This window comes from Dromaius novaehollandiae, chromosome 4 (assembly GCF_036370855.1).
Source record: "Dromaius novaehollandiae isolate bDroNov1 chromosome 4, bDroNov1.hap1, whole genome shotgun sequence".
Lineage (NCBI taxonomy): Eukaryota > Metazoa > Chordata > Aves > Casuariiformes > Dromaiidae > Dromaius > Dromaius novaehollandiae.
This window is the reverse complement of record NC_088101.1, coordinates 19,104,795-19,121,477: the sequence shown is the minus strand read 5'-3', so window position 1 is coordinate 19,121,477 and position 16,683 is coordinate 19,104,795. Positions and strand designations below refer to the sequence as shown.

Sequence of the window (16,683 nt, the reverse complement as noted above, 5' to 3'; positions counted from 1 at the left end):
CCTAACTTCAACTGTGAAACCTGGAGAGAGAGGCCCATCTTTTTAAAAGTATGGCTGGTGAGTCTGTTTACAGATGTAAAAGAACTCAAATCCATTACAAAACCCATTAAACAAATCTGAGAATTGCCAACATTCATACGTACCACTTTATTAAATGGCGTGTAGTATAACAGGTCTCTAAAATGAATGCTCTCTGGTCTGCTTTCCTTATGAACTAAAGAAGAAAAAAGGCAGTTTGTCATTTTTGCTTCAGGAAGTTTGTTTATGTCTGGATTTAGGTATTGCTCTTCTGAGGTCCTGTTTACTCTTGCCATTAGTGTGCCTCCATCCCCAGGGGAAGTTTTATCTTTTAGAAGTTCTTATTTTCAGTAATTTAAATCTTTGGTAATGAGTGCGCTGTTAGGTAGGACAGGGGCCTCTGTAATGATTCTTCTCATTGCATTTCTACAGTGCAAAGATTTAAATGCATGATGAGATATAAGGTAATATAACAAAGGGCAGAGAGGTTAGGATCAGAAGGGAACATAGTGATCACTATCTGAGTTACTGGAGAATATAAAAGCCTGACTGTTTCACAAAATTTAAAATTCTCTTGTTGATACTACATTTCTGTTGACCTGGCTGGTATGAGTCATTAACTGAACTCTGGAGATAGAGGAGAGCTACAGAACTAGGACTGATGTGGTCTTAGGAAAAAAACCCTACAGACAAACCCTACAGCCAGATTCTTGCTTTCCAAGAATCACCCTCGCGAGCTCTGCCTGGCTTATAGCAAACTGCCTCTTAGGAACACATGCCGGGCAGGGCAGGGCAGGATCTCAGCCTGTTCGCATGCTCAGGATGCTGCACCTCTACCAGCTATGGAGGACTGTAAGGCTCAAATATAAATAATCTAGAATTCCTCTTAAAGAAAGGAGTCGGGGATGACAAATGCCATTTCTGCACAGGACTTTGTCATACAGGTTATGTAGGGAGGGGGTGGGGGAGGCAAGGCTAAAGCACTTAAACTCACCAACCAACCACCGGCTATTAACACTTACCTTTCGGATAATGTTCAGTGGTGATTTTGCCCATTGAAAGGGGCTGAGGAATCCACTGTTGCAATTATTATTTCCGTCACTTTCTTACCTTACACAGAGGCACATACTTGCTTTTTAAATGTGTTTCAAAAAGAACATGAATTTCATATTCATATTCCCTTCATATTCAGTTTTGTTCCAAAACTACTGCAGTCTAAATTGCGTGCATTTGTATGTTAAGTAGAATCTTAAAGCAAAACCTTAGAACAACTGTCCTTACGTCTATCAAAAGTAGTTCAGAGGGTATTGCTATTTAATTGTAATGGATAGTATTAGTGTTTAGGTATGGCTTTTATCTGGTAATCCAGTCACTGATACAGCTAAAAGATATTTTAAAAAAATTTCTGTAAAGAGCTACTGATTGAATGCTGCATAAATGCAGGTCTACATAAATGCAACACTGTGTAATGGAATAACAGAAGCAGTACTATGGATTTTTTTCTCTCTTATGGTACGGTAATAACTTATACTTAGGTGATAACTACAAATAGAAATTTATATTGATGGTACAAAGTCCAATGTGAAAAAGAAATACTCTATTTCACTTCCAAGAACTTGTATGTACTGATGTTTACAGAAATCTTGGGTCTGAAGTCAAGACTGTCTAACACAATGTTTTCATAATAACAAGAGAAAATAATTTATAGGAAATACAGGTGATTTATACAGATGAAGGCATTCAATCCCAAAGGGGAAGAAGCATCTTAAATGACGAATCGTACAGCTTTTATTAATGAATCACAACACTAAAGTGCTATAGCAGTGGAAAGTTTATCAAGAATTTACAAGTGCAAATTGACAGCTTTTATTTTACAAATAAAATACTGAATTAATCAATTAAATTGTTCTAAATAAATGATTTATTCTAATTATAACAAAGCAGTAGGAAACAGCAGCTACAGAAAAGCTGAGCCATGGAGAATTGGTAAATTTTCTGCCCCATTAACTCTCCCTGATCTCATCTTTTGGGATGAAATCTTGACCCTACTGAAGGCCTGATTGATTTACACCCTCCCCCCCCCCCCACACACACTTAGATGTGGTAAGATACAGAAAATGCTCATTACATATCCAGTTCCTGATCCAAAAGTCTGCTTATACTCTGCAACAGGCTGTTGCAGTATCTGTATTTACAGTTCAAGTCTCTTCAATGTTTTGAAAGGCAAACAAAGTGTAACTTACCATTCAGATTTTCCTTTTCTAGTCTGTTTCCAACGTTGTTTTCTCTAAGGTGGCGTACTTTTTCCTTTAAGTTAAAAAGCAAGCATAAAAGCAGCAGAGGTCAGTAATGAAGGTTTACTGTAGAAATAATAAATGAATAAATACAAAATGCTGGATTCTTTAACATTCTGAATACCAAGCTTCTCTATCCAGGAATAATTGTAAAAGACTAATTTTTTATTTAAAAGATTTTTTAGATATCTTAAAAATACCTTTTATGATATTATACTGCTTTACAAATAAATTCTATTTTCAGCATTTATACCCAAGAAGCTTGGTGGAGTTTCTCCAGCAGTAAGTTATGTTGATTCTGGAATTAGACTACAGAGACACTTACACTGAGACTGATTTTAGGGCTTTTCTCTTTGTGGATAGGAAACCGCTGAGCTTTGGGGGGGTCTTCATTTTTCACTTTGGACAAGTGATCTTTACTCAAAATCCCAGTGAAGACTAAACTTCTGCCATGATAGTGTGAAGTAAATTAATTAAGTTCATAGTGGGGATAACAGCAAAAGAGTTTTCTACGGTACAAAACCAAAGAAAAGTCACAAATACAGTTTGGGATATAAATAACCACTAGAAAGTGGCTTTTTTCCTTAAGCAGTGAAAACAGGCCCTGTAAATCCTCCTTCAAACATAGAGCTCTTCTAGTTAACCAAGAAAAATGACCTATCACTTAGTGCTGCTATCTTTGCACACAGTAGGCATCACTGTGCTCCACAAGTAAGTCCACTGCTCAACAGAGCAGTGCCAGCACAACTCAGCTGTGCGCCTGGGCACAGACAGATTCAGGAAGGGGCAAGCCACCGCACTGGCGTACTGCTGCCAAACAACTACCGCCGTGCTGCTCGTGCACGGCCTGGAAACTGTACGCCTCAGTCGCTCTGAGCTCTTGCGCTTCTGCTCTTAGTGCTTCACTGTGATGACAAAGCTAATGCATTTACTAAAGATAAATTGTAAATAAAGAGGGCATTTAACCTTTCCTTGTTATCAGCATCTGATAGCTCTCCTATTCTGTAGAGCAGAGCCAGAGCCTAACCATGGTTTTCCTCTTTCTATTAGATGTACTTACAAGACAATAAAAATATTTTTTATTTATTGCATGATCTAATATAAAATAAGGGCATGACCTCTGCCTTCCAGTGGTCGTGTTGGAAGTAATTAACAAGCCACCTCACCTTGTCTTTCTCCTTAGCCTCAGCTAGCTTTGATGCAAGTTTTTCAGTGACTCAGTGTGTGGGCTTTTGTAAATCCTGTTTTTGTGGACCTTAATTTACTCCATGCTTTGAATAAAAGAGCTGAAATGCATTTCTGAGAATTGTGAATTTTGCTAGGTAGATTGAACACTTTCAGATAGGCCTAAATCATGATGTAGTCAATATATATTAACAATGTAAGTTTGAAGTAGTTAGTTATGTTTCCATTAGCTGGTAACGTTCAGTTTGCTCAGCTACAGAAGGTTTGTGGCTTCATAGAAGATGCACAGACCTAAGCAGTTGAGAACAAAAGTCCTAGCAGACCAACATGTTTACCCCAGGTTTTAATCAAATGCACCAGCACCTGACGTTGGGCAAAATAAATTCAGGAAGACTCTCAGATATTCAAATAACAACACAAACCTAACTCCAGTGGAAAGAGGTACCTAAAAGGTTCAGTACCTTAAGCAGCAAGTTTGACAGGAGCTGATGGGCACATAAATCATGATGCTATAAATCACGGCACTTATTTGAGACCTCACATATAGGAGTCAAAATGCAAGAGTGCGTTTTTGGAACTTCTGATAAAGATTTGCCTCAAGAAACATTAAACATTCAGTCTCATACCTGCTGAGCGGATTGCGGTCTGCTTTTTTCCTTCTGCCATTGTTTAAATTTTTCAAGTGCTTCATCCACAGAAATTGCCCCCTTTTTCACCTGTTCCTGCAAATGGATCAGAGCTTCTTGTTCAGCTGGGATGGTGTGTTTCAAAGTGCTGTAAGTCGCCGTATCAGTGTGGCCTCTGTGTGCTGCTATGAAACGTAAACAGATACAGGCAGAAAACATTAACTCTTTTCATTTCTTTTTCTTTACGATGCAAGTACTTTTTTCAAAAGAGGTGAGCAGTGATTCTTATGAACCATTTTCAATTAAAGTAGACCATCTTTAAGATGCACTTTTTTTTTTTTCCAATGGGAGAAATGCAATGAACCCATGAGCTATCCACCATCACTCCTTGGCAGCAGAGTAGCCTCTTTTTTTAACATTTCATTAATTGCCATTCCCTGATCCAAACATTTTCCGATTAGTGTCGGTTCATATAAAAATTTCCTTCTAGTGCTAAAGCTACAGTACTGACATTTTAAAGAAAATCCTTGACATGTTAACACACAAATTTCCACAGTGCCTTTTTTCCCCTCCAGCTTTACACATCACATTTCTCAACAGCTAGAGTTGAAATTTGGTTGGAAGCCATTATGTAGTTTCCTGTGATTTTTTTCAACTATAACCATTGGATACATCACAGTGACAAGAACACATTAGAACCCAGTTCTCTAACAGATTACAATGCAAGTGTATTGTAACTGAAGGGAAATGACAGGGAGATCTGTGTTGTCAGATTTGGCATAGCTTGGTCCCAAGAGGTGTAGCGCCATATAGCTCCTGATACTGAAATGGCTGATGTGGAAGACGCGAGCAGCCATGAAACAGGACTTTCCCGGCCCTTGCATGATGGGCGTGCAACGGTACATAAAGCACCGGGTCCAGGCTGTATGGAGAATTGTATGGAGGTTGAACCTAAGACTTTGAGCCATAGTTATTGATTGGGTTAGTTTCCCTGCCAGGTTATGCACAGGGAAGCTGTATTTATTTTAAGTGAGGAAAGATTGTGCAAAGGGAAATACATTAAGAAAGTGAAAAAACCAGCCACTTCTTCTTCCTCTTTTGGAGCATATGAAATGCTAGCCTACACTAGGCATGAATCTCTCCTCTTTTGCATCTCAGCTAATCATATATCTTGACAGCAATGAACTAATGCTTTACATCTGACAATTATTTGGAGATCAGATCAGTTCATGGAAAATTGCTTTTTTTCATATCAGCAAAAGGATGGTGGGTTTTCCTCAGACCCATATAAACTATTGTGTTTTAACTAGATATATATATATATATGTATATATATATGTGTGTGTGTGTGTGTGTGTGTGTGTGTGTGTGTATTTAAACTTTGTAGAGGTATACTAGCAACACTCCATTATTAAAAGCTATAAAAACACAGTAAGATCTAAAAGGTCCTAAATTCTTTTCCTAAATGATGAAGCATTAATGAAAAGTGATGTCAGTAAAACTGGAGTTTGCAGTTCCCCGGTATAGAGCTAAACAGAAAATTGCATGCTGCTTTGTACACTTTAATCCTGATCAGCTACTTGTTAACGGAATACTGTTAGTATCGTAATTTATTTCAGGGAACCATTAATGGCATTTACAGTAGCAACTTTCTGACATTTTACATCTCAAATGACAACTGGACTGCCACTGGTAGTTCATTTTAAACAGATTTCAGGGCATCCAGGACAGAACTTTTGCTCTGCTCACTACTGTTCTTCCATTGCTGGAATTAGCTCAGCCACCCAGTAGTTCCTTTTCTTGGTTTTAATCATAGTGGAGAAAGCAAACCAAAAAAGCATATAGTAACTCTGAGTCTACAAATCTTCTGCAAAAGACTTTTTTTTTTCTTATATCTGATCTCTTAATGCTGCAATAGCATTATAGATATAAATCATATACAGAAAAACAGCTATTAAATCAGTCAAAATCAATTTGCAACAAAGCTCTACTAGTTCTACTGAAGAGCATCAAGGTAGTTAAAAGAGCCAAATTAAATTCTGTACCTTGCTTCCTGACATCACAGCACATCTTGTCATGGACACTGGGCATTCTAGTGGCCTTTTGCTGAAACACTACAATAAAATTAAGAATATAAGGAAATTGGTGAAAATGGTAAAAAAAAAAAAAAAAAAAAGTCACACATTCTGAAAGAAGGAAGGAGTCTCTTGAAAGCAGGTTAGAAGAAATTTCTTATTCTAGCTTAGGAGCACTTTTCAACCCACTTGTCGGTCTAATGTTAATTACTTGAAAAATTGTTCTGTTGCGCAGAATGGCAGGATTACTGATGTTACAGATACCATGACAAGAAGCTTTGAAGAAAATAGAATAGACTTACCATATTAACACATTGCTTGTTTAGGAAAAACAGCTAAACCTCTGAATTCTTCACATGGTACAGACACCTACTGTACCCTGTATCTTATTTTATGGGGGAAGCTAAAGCAGAAAAAGGAATTAACTGTGCAATAACACCAGGGGAGAATAATGACAATTACATGAATTACACGAACAATGCCTGAGTAAGAGTTTGTGCATGTTTTTTACCTAGCTAATTTGGGTACCAAGAACAGCAAACCCCGAATACTTACTCCGTCAGCCAGCTGATGCCCTTGCCACCACTCCCTCTGTTGCTGGGAGCTGCCGAGAGCGCAGCTAGCATGGCTGCACCCTGAAGTGCTGCAATCAAACTTTTGCAGGCAGCATACGTAAAAGCCAGAACACAGAAATTGCTTGGTTTCTAATTTAACTACTGACATACGATTTTCCCTCCCAAGATTCATTTCTGACTTTAGCTAAAAACTGATAATCTAGAATAATTCCTCGCAGTGAAGTAATCTTACTGACATCACTGCAGTGCAGCAAATGTGCCAGTTTAATGGAGCAAATACTTGTTTTGAGACCAAGGCCCGGTACAGCATAGCTGTGTTTAAGCTGCAGGGCAGGTACGTGCTGCACTGTCCGCTGGAGCGCTGGGTTCTTGCTCACGCAGAGCAGAGAGACCTGGCGGACTTTGGTTTCTTCCTGGTCTACCTGCTAAGGCTGCCTTAGATGATGCATCGATTTCTATCAGGGAAACTTGTGAAACAGAGGATCAAGACGGCTCTGACATTTAAACTTGCTGCACCTGTGGGCAAGGAAGGAACAACTCCTAAGGCTGTATTTTCTACGCTGCAGAATAAAGTCTTCATGCTTAGTCCTGAGCAGGCTAGTATGAAAGGTGATGATGAATGAAAATGGCCAGGGACTTCATGTTCCTGAAAATGTTCTCAGATAGGTTAAATGGACAGAGTAAAAGAACTATACAGACAGCACAATCTGTTGAAGTTTTGTCCCTATCTTCAGTCTAACACTGATAGATTTTAACTTTTGTAATACTCCCCTCTGTAATTCCCACAGAATCCTGCTAAATACACTTGCAGTGTTTTCACCTGTAGTGGAAATAGTATCCTCTTTTTTAAAGTAACCAGAACACAGAGGTAATGCAGGCAGCCTGAATTTTACTGCATGAGGAGGAGGAGGAGGAGGGATACAACTCAACAATGTCCCTGTTTGGAAAGTACTTTAATTGATTGGCTTTGAAATTTCTGCTGAGTGAGTTTTGCAATGTTGAAGTAATCAGAAATGGAATTACTCTTCCAGTTGTTCAAAGTAAAATTGTTGAAACCACTTTAAACGCTGCATCTTGCTGAAATGATTTCAGTTGGCAGCAAGTATTCACTGTGGGTGAAGCAAATGAAAACAAATTATTCCTGTTTCTGGAATGCCTGGAACGATGTATGCACACAGGTTTAGAGAAGACCTGAGTAATTTACTCTTTCATTTCCACATTCTAATTATGTATATACTGCTGGAATGACAGACTCGGGTCATTTTGTACAGAGATATATTCTGTTCCTTCCTAGGTATGGAAGATAAAGTGAAAATTGCTTCAGTAAAGCAATGTTCATATAGCTTTTCTTTTTTTAAATTTTAAAGTACCATGGTCCTTCCACTGAGGAAGGTTGTGTATTTCCACAGCCTCTCTGCTGTAGATAATCTGATTAAAAAGTTGCAGTACTTCTGTTACACTTTTTTATTTAACAGGTATCTTCGATAATATCTATATGACCAGAATGAGAGTCCTTTAAAATTTGCGGTCACATTGTGACTGATTAAAATACCTGTACATGCTTATAGGTCAAAATCTACAATTTAAAAGCATATGATTTTTATCCATGATGTATCTACATCTTTCTCAATTTCTCAGAATTAAGTGAGGTTGAGAGAACTCGTAAGTAATTCTACTTCATCCCCCCCTGCTACAGGGCAGAGATGAAGTTCTCTGCATGCCCTAGATACATTTTTATGTCTTAGATAGTTAGATTGCTTTTTAGGCATGTAATGTAACCTCAGTATTTCTCCAGTAAAGCAAACTGAGAGAGTAAAGAACTACTGCACTATATTCCAGTAGGTATGAAAACAGAAAACAACATTTTAAAAGTCTGGCAAAACACAAATTTTGTGGCAAATAGGCAGAACTCTGCGAAAATCCCTAATGGGAGGGCTGAAAAGTAAAAGGGGGATCCAAGAAACTCTGAAATGCCTTTTTTATCTCAGTCAGACTTGTTACAGATATGGTTTCAGGCTGCCTGCACATGCAGGTAAATAAGCTATGAGGCTTGAAATGTGGTTAATATTTTCATGGTTATCACTACATACATAAGGACTAGAAACACGATATCTCAGTTGCTGGTACATAATTCAGTACTAAGAGGATCATTCTATACACTTCATGCAACTACAAGAAACAGCAAAGAGTACACAGGGTCTAGAAAGGGAATTTGTAGATTTTAACAATAGCTGCAGGCTGACAAAAACCAGGAGTTTGATTTTCAGAATTAACTGAGGTTCTAACAGAAAGCCGTAATGGTAAGGAATTATAGATGCACTATGATGTATCAAAAATTGCTTAGCGATAGGTCAGTAAGAAGCGATATAATTAAAAATACAGGCAATCAAAAGGTGGAAAAATTTACATTATGAGGGATGACAACTCGTATCAGTTAAGAGGTATTTGTCAATTAAGATATGGTTTCTAATTTAGTTTTTACTTTAACTGTCTAAACTATGAAAGATGTTTCCTAATTTGTTGTATTAGCAATATTACTTCTAAAAATCAAATAAATGTTTGGCACTATACACTACAGATTCAAATAAATCTAGATTGATGGACCTATCCTCTGGAAGGAATATGTGAGCTAATCACATCATCAGCATAATGCTACCTATCCAACACTTCCAGCAAAAAAAAAACCAAAGGGGAAGAGACACAATAAAATCGTTAGTAAATATCACTACTTTGAATTCACTTTGCTTGGGGAAATTCCAGATGCATTTGTCAGCTTCATTGAGTTGATGTCCCAGACAAAATTATCAACTACCGTAACAGTTTTATTTAGGAAACACTGAAAATTAAAATCTGGTGATCAAAATCTTTTTGAGAAACATAGGGCTAACTGATAACTCTAATTAATTAATGAACTAGGGTTTCGCTTACTAACACATCTCCACTCAGCTGCAAATTACAGCAAGTTTGTAAGCTTCCGCCTTGTTCTTAGTAGATTTTTGCTCCATTCATTTTACAGTTGTCACACAATTAACTGTCATTATTAAGGGAAGAATGAAAAAGGAAGGCTGAACTGCAAGTTGGGACAGGTTGCAGTGAGAGACGCCTATCTTTGCCCACTCCATTTTTTTTTCAATATTTAAACACTTCAACACTTAAACTGTGTGCGTGTAGTACCTAGGCAAACAAAACTCGCGGGTCCTTTTTCTGGTAGAGATCAGATTGCAAATTAGATGTAGCACAGCAAGGGATGACAAATACCCAGAGAATACTAAGGAAGAAATATGGAAGAGTGATGCTTATTATTCAGGAGACAAGAACTCTGCAGATATTTGTGTTCACATCTTTGTAGATCTCGTTTTTCTTTTGTCTGTTTTGTTTACTAACACATGGGGCACCGCCAGCAAGGTGACTAGGCAGAGGCCATCAATGCAATACTAACGAACAAGTTTTGCATCAGATAATCACAGACCATTCTTAAAACTGATGCAGAATATTTCACGTATTTAAGATTAAAATAAAAACAAATCTAGTGTTTCATAACACGGAATCAACTAAGGAAATGGGACCCTGTAAACAGTATGGGAATGATTTTTCTGAGGCAACCCAGCTGGGCACAGAACAAAAGTGTATTGGCATGTCATGGCTCTGTGGGGAAGGGAGGCCTGTGCTGCACTGCGCAAGGCAACGCAGGTAGCTCAGCAGCCAGAAGCTGTCCCGTCACGGTAACGTGGATGTCCAAAGGCACTCTCACTCTCAGAGAGGAAGGGGGAAGGACTCACCAGTTTCAACTGTGCTGGTGTAAGAAACCAGTTAGAACATCTAAATTGGTACAAAGGTCTGATTTCTTTTAAACATGACCGATGACACTGTTAAGACACTTATGAGACCATGCAGTGGTCATTTCATCAGAATAAATTAAATCAATAGTAAGTATTGGACTACACGATATCAACCACGTTTGTGGAAATATCAAACTGCCATGCGGCTCCATTATTTGCAGCAGCCCAACACATGCTGTCTGAATTTTTCAGTTATAGCATCATATCCAGTCATCACAACTTATACAGCTTGTTGTCAGCCTCTACCTTCTATAGGCACATAATTAGTTGAGATTGAGAAACCCAGTTTTCTCAGATCAAAAGTAAAATGACTTTAAAAAGACTCACAAAGCAATGACAAGGTGAAAACATTAATCCAAAAATAAATATAGACTCACCAGCAATTCTCTTCCCAACTGGCAGTCAGATTCAAACATGAGCTCAAACCTGTTAGAATCACAGCAGCCTTAGTGTGAGAGGGCCCCCAGGAGACCTCACGGCGACGGCTAGCCCCTACCCTGAGACAAGACCGCCGCAGCAATCCTGCAACGCCGTACCGCTGAAGGAATCGAGAGAGGCTGCTGAGTTAGACGCACGCGTACCGGTCAGGGCAACGTGCCCTTCAGACCGTGGTGGCAAGGTACTCGCTATACAATATATGGTGAAGACAATTCTCCCACTGTTGCTCTTGTCAGAGATTTAACGTAGCGGATCTGGAAGCTGAAAGGATTCTAGCAATATACTGAAGAGTATTTGTTCCAGTACGTAATCTGAACATACTTCTGCAGTCCCATTTTTTTTTCAGTAGAGAAAAACAAAAAGGGAAAGACTGTATCCGGTTTTACCAGAAATATACTATTCAGAACAGTCTGATTTTCAACCAGGCTGCATCCTAAAAATATTTTCTTTTTCTGCACCTTATTCAGCATGTATTTTAATCTACTCAAAGTAGCAAAAAATCTGATTGAATCAGTATGGCAAATGAGGCCTGTATACCACTTCCCAAGCAGGTCTGTACTGTTCTGAGACAGCTGAACAGTGGTTCCTTCCATTTCGTTCATGAAAAAACACCCTTAGGTTGGGGATACATCATGGAATTCATCTGCAGTGCAGTACTTCACACTCACTGTAGGAAGGTACTGAAAAATCCCTTTGGGGGACATAAATACTTTGCAGTCTGCAAGGGCTCCAGGGCTTCACTTTGGGAACTCCTGTTTTAGAGCATTTAAACAATCTGCATAATAGGAATTTCTAACTCAGGACGCAATCGCTATTGTTCCCAGTAATCAGCCTGTTAAGTTTCCAAGACACTAGCAATTCTGTGTTCGATTATGTTTTGTTTTTTTTTAAATTGCATTTGGGTTTATGTTGTCTCTGCTGCACATAAAATATTCTGCCTCCCTAAAAACACCCTGGCTGCTACTTTTGCTGCATACCCTGTGATTTTTATGAGCAATGGGTATGCAATTTATTCTCTTCTGGAATAGTAACTGTTTTTTTTCCACTTCTAACTTTTAACCCTGGTGTGAGTCTCACAGACAGCTATCTTTATATAATATAATATTTCCAGTGCACAGAGGAGAAATGCATTGTGTTAGGGATTTATGAGAGGTCAGTAAAGGGACAAAGGCTACAGCATACAAAGCAAAGTAGTAAATGGTTCTTCCAGACTTTCCCTAGTGACATAAAAAGCAAATGGAGTTTTATTTATGCTATTGTAGGACAGGTGTCCATGCTGCAGAGAACCCCGTGGTACTGGTGGTCTCTGATAAGAGGTAAATGATGGAGCAAGAGTAATAATGTAATCCTTTAGCCCCAAGGTAATCCGGGTAAGGTCAGACTTCAGAAATGCTTAAAAGGTTTTATAGGAGCTCTTGCACCTGTTGGGAGAATATACTAGGGACTTTGGTTTCTAGCTCAATCAATCTGGTATCAATAGGGAGCATTAAAATTTCACAGTAAAATGAAAACAAAACACCTCATACATTTATTTAACAGTTGTTTTGGCAGAACACAATCAAAAAAACCCACTGAAATAACCTACAAAAGAATACTAAGCACTTAAGGAACGGAAAGGGAGCACACTAAGAGTGCACACCATCTGGACAATAAGCTATTAGGCACCAGTTTGCAACTCAGCTGCTTGATGAGCCTTTCACATATAAGGCAGAATTCTTGCAATGGTCTAAATAAAACAGCAAATGTGCTCACTGTTTGTTAAAGATGCAGTACATTTAGCAGGGTGTCCAATACAGTAGTTTGCACTTTCACTATACCTTGAAAACAAAATAAAACCAACTAAAACTGATTAGAACACTTCCATTTTGTTGTTCATTCGCTTTTAAAAAATTTCACGTATTTCTTAGATTTTATTTGTCAGAAAAGTCAAGTCAGCTGCTCAAACTTTGTAAATTGTGGTAGTTCAGTTCAGCTGCCACAACTCACATCACCGAATGTCTACGGCCTAGGTTTCAAAGTGCAGGTCCTGCTCTGACACAGACTCTGAAAATGGGTCTGTGAAGTCCTGTGCTCATTTTCTACAACGCAGCAGTTCCAGCGTTCTGTTCTGCAGAGCACCAAGTGCTAATCTGCACAAAGCAGGCTTTTTGCATGGTGTGAACTTGTGTCTCCATGTATTTGAAAGCTATTTCTTATTACAAAGAGGGCTATTTTCTAGCTTGCTTTGCTGTTATCCTCCTGGAACTTCCACCACTTCTGCCTAAACCAGAAGATATTCTTTTGCAACCCTCATTGACTTCAGTGTGTGGTGAAAGCGGTCATAGGCGTCTGACCACTTCCTTTGAACGGATTGATAGGAAAACTAACTTCAAAAGGAGGCCCCAATAGGCAGTCCAGGGGGTACACAGGCATTTCTGCTACACAACGCTTCTACCGTATTTTTAGCCGATAAATGAGCCCAGATTTTTCCCTCACTTCTGTGGGTGCAAAGAGGGCAAAAAGAAATCCTCTTCCTGCATCTCTGCACAGCAGCCTGCATCTCCATCAGAACAGCCCCTACAGTCGGAGGACAAAGCGCGTTCTTTCCCTGAACTCCCAAAGCACACGGGGATCTAATTATGGGCGACTGTGTTGCCTTAATACAGCCTTCCTATGTATGTGCCCTCTGATTCATTCTCTAATCACATTTTTTTCCATAGGACCTATGTCTTACTCAACACCAGCAGAAAACGGTTCTGAAGATCAACCAGAGCTGTGCAGTGAAGATTATTTGTTTCTCATAGGAATATTATTTAATTTGTTTTAGAAATTAAAATGTATTTAGCGAGTAGAGAGAGAATACAGAACAGTGAAGGATGTCTCAGGTTAAGTAACTAAAAGCTGCTCTGGGGAACCAGACTTTTCCCTCCAGCAAAGCTGCTGAGTAGCTCCAGCCAAGGCACTTTAACAAGCAATCACACTTGTGCGTCCCTTATCTGAGGGTGCTGACTAGACACATGAACGTTTTAATTTGAAGTTCTGAGCATTCACGTTGGCAGCTGAAATCAGTGGTGGGATCTCTGCTTTGAATGAATGAAATATTATATAATGCTGTTAATCTCAAACATGGGATCATAATTATTTCAGATCGAGTATCCAAAACCTCAGTGAATACAGTGAAAATTGACAGTTTTATCTGCACAGGAGGGTCTGAAACAACACAGTGTAACTAGGGCGGGAATTATATTTTAACCAACAATAAGAATGAAAAATACACTGACCAGTTTTGCATCTCACGCTCACTCATTTTAAATACTAAATGGAACAAAATATCTGTGCAATAAACAGCAGCATATGGTTATAAATTTAAAGACTATCACAATGTGTGTGGCAGGGAGAAAGAAGTAAAATGCAAAACTATCTCAATTCTAACTTTCCAATTATTTGATGTTCCAACTTCAATAATGCTCTTTTTAACATAATACATAAAACAAAACCTGAAACTGTCATAAGTTTGTATGAGGGATTAAAAATGTGTCTATACGCTAGTCAGAGTAATTTTATATTACACCAATTAGAATACATTATAAAGCCATCGCTGCAAACATATCCAGATTTTAATGATGGACTGAAATGTAATTTTCCAGTTCTTATAGTTTAAACAACTTTTTTTTGATTGTAAGTAGTTTTAACATAATAAACTGGAAATTGGTATATTAGTAGACTGGATGAAGAGTTTTTTAAACCATCACGGAGAAGGGCAAAGATTGCCAATACAAGCTGCAATTGAAATCTTCTGGCTGGATATATCACTTCAGTCTAAAATGTCACTGGCTATCTCGGGAATTGAAAACAAGAGGACGAGAAGCCACAAATCTGGGATTAACATGACAGCCAGGAGAAGTAAGGGCCCAAGTGGGTCAGTATCTCATTTTTCTTTTCTTTCTCAAGCACTTCCATTTTGCTTGTTTATTGTATAAGTGAATGAACTTGGGACAGAGGCTGATTTCACAGCACAGTAGGAAAGGAATTCGCTTACCACTGCTTGCTTATAAAAGCAAAGTTTAAAACCTTGGGCTCATATACATGGAGTAAAAAAAACCAGTCCCATCAAAACAGTTATTCTGGTAGTCTCTTTCTCAGTGAATAGTTAGGATGGAGAAAGTAGAAATTTTTCTGTGCAGTAAAAGACAGTAAAAGCAGTCTTCCAAACAACGCACCTTCACAGTAAGGCTCACCTCTGATAATGGAGGACCAAGATGTGAGGTGCCGCTCTACCCATCTCAGTAAAAGCAGCTATTTCAAGACCTTTGTACTTGTAACAGGTCCCCCATATGAACTGGTCCTTTTGGTTTACTCTTAAACTGCTGTACTGATTCATACTTACACTTCCTGAATGGGCTGAATAAAGAGCAACTAAACGCTGAACATGTCAGCCTAGGCCTTCTCGCCTTCACTGGGAGTGCTATGCAGGCTGGAGGAGGGCAGCTGGGTAGGAAGAATAAAAGAAATTGCTGGCTGAAATAGGGGTGAAAAAGGAGGTACTCCTCCGTATTTGTTAAAATGATTTTGGTAGTGTCGTCCCTGTTTTAGCGCAAAAGGATGGAGAAAGTAACCTAGTGGTGTCCTTTTCAGCCTGGAGGCTGGAAATGCAGAGAGTAAGTATTTTGGGGGCTTACACGAAGATACTCCTGCTGTATGTTCACAGGAATTTTCTGTTATTTTGAAATTTGGCTTCAATCTCAATTGGACTAATTGATACCTGGCATCTCCTCCAGCCTTGCATTTCCATGAATAAGCTCAAGAAAGTCCACCAGTTTTCACAGGAATGGTAAAAGGACACAACCCTTCCGCCAGATGGCAATTTCTAGCATCTCCTTGCATTAAATAAAGGATATTTGAAAGAGGAATTCTCACACAGGCATTTTTCCCTACTCTTCTTACGAGAAAAACAGAATCTGTCTGAAATACAACTTTTAGAATTAAAAAAAAGTTTGATAAAAAGACACAGAAAGGCGCAGGCTATTCAAACAGCATATTCTGTATCACAATGTTAACGCACACACAGCTAGCTCAGTGATTCTTAGCCTTCCACCATACTGTCATAATTCTTACAAAATTAAGCCAAAAAGGTGATGCTATCTTAGATGCAAAATGAAAATTAACATTAGTCAGAGATGTTTTCCATGCATTTAAAGGTGAGAATAGGTTGACTGAATCAACCGATTTGTTGGTTTGAAAGTTACTGAACAAGGATCTCTATCTTTTAGAAAAATATTATTTGCAAAGAAGCAATACTAACCTTGTACTATATAGGGAGTGTTCTCCTCTCTGACTGGCGAACATATGGGACGAGGGGCAGGAGCTGGAGGCCTGTTCACAATAAAAGACCTGCGTTCTTTCCTTTTCTCCTCCTCCTTATCAGCCAGTATCAGATCGTACAGAGATTCATCCAACTTAGCAAAAGTGTATGGGTCCTCCTCCTCCTCATCTCCCTCACATGCATCTTGGTCTTCTCTGTAGCATGCTGTTAAGTCTCCATCACCATGTTCTCTTTCACTTCTGTCTTCCATCAAATTCCCCTCTGAAAGAGAGAGGAATGGTGTTCAGTATACAGGTTAAAGAAAGGAGACTAAGACTAAATTACTGTTTTA

The 16,683-nt window shown here is 38.8% G+C and overlaps 1 protein-coding gene across 6 annotated transcripts in view; it reads right to left on the bottom strand.

The window, feature by feature from the left end:
- BANK1 (B cell scaffold protein with ankyrin repeats 1) overlaps nt 1-16,683 on the bottom strand; it is a 151,519-nt gene that overhangs the window by 7,775 nt on the left and 127,061 nt on the right. For 4 of the 6 annotated variants that reach the window (XM_026109501.2, XM_026109545.2, XM_064510528.1 and 1 more), the window contains 5 exons: nt 16,332-16,613; nt 6,169-6,237; nt 4,124-4,308; nt 2,262-2,325; nt 144-214 (listed from right to left, as the gene is read on the bottom strand). In XM_026109501.2, the coding sequence (XP_025965286.2) occupies nt 144-214; nt 2,262-2,325; nt 4,124-4,308; nt 6,169-6,237; nt 16,332-16,613 (671 nt within the window). The remainder of the gene's footprint in view (nt 1-143; nt 215-2,261; nt 2,326-4,123; nt 4,309-6,168; nt 6,238-16,331; nt 16,614-16,683) is intronic. The other 2 variants (XM_026109523.2, XM_064510529.1) reach the window with 1 other exon arrangement.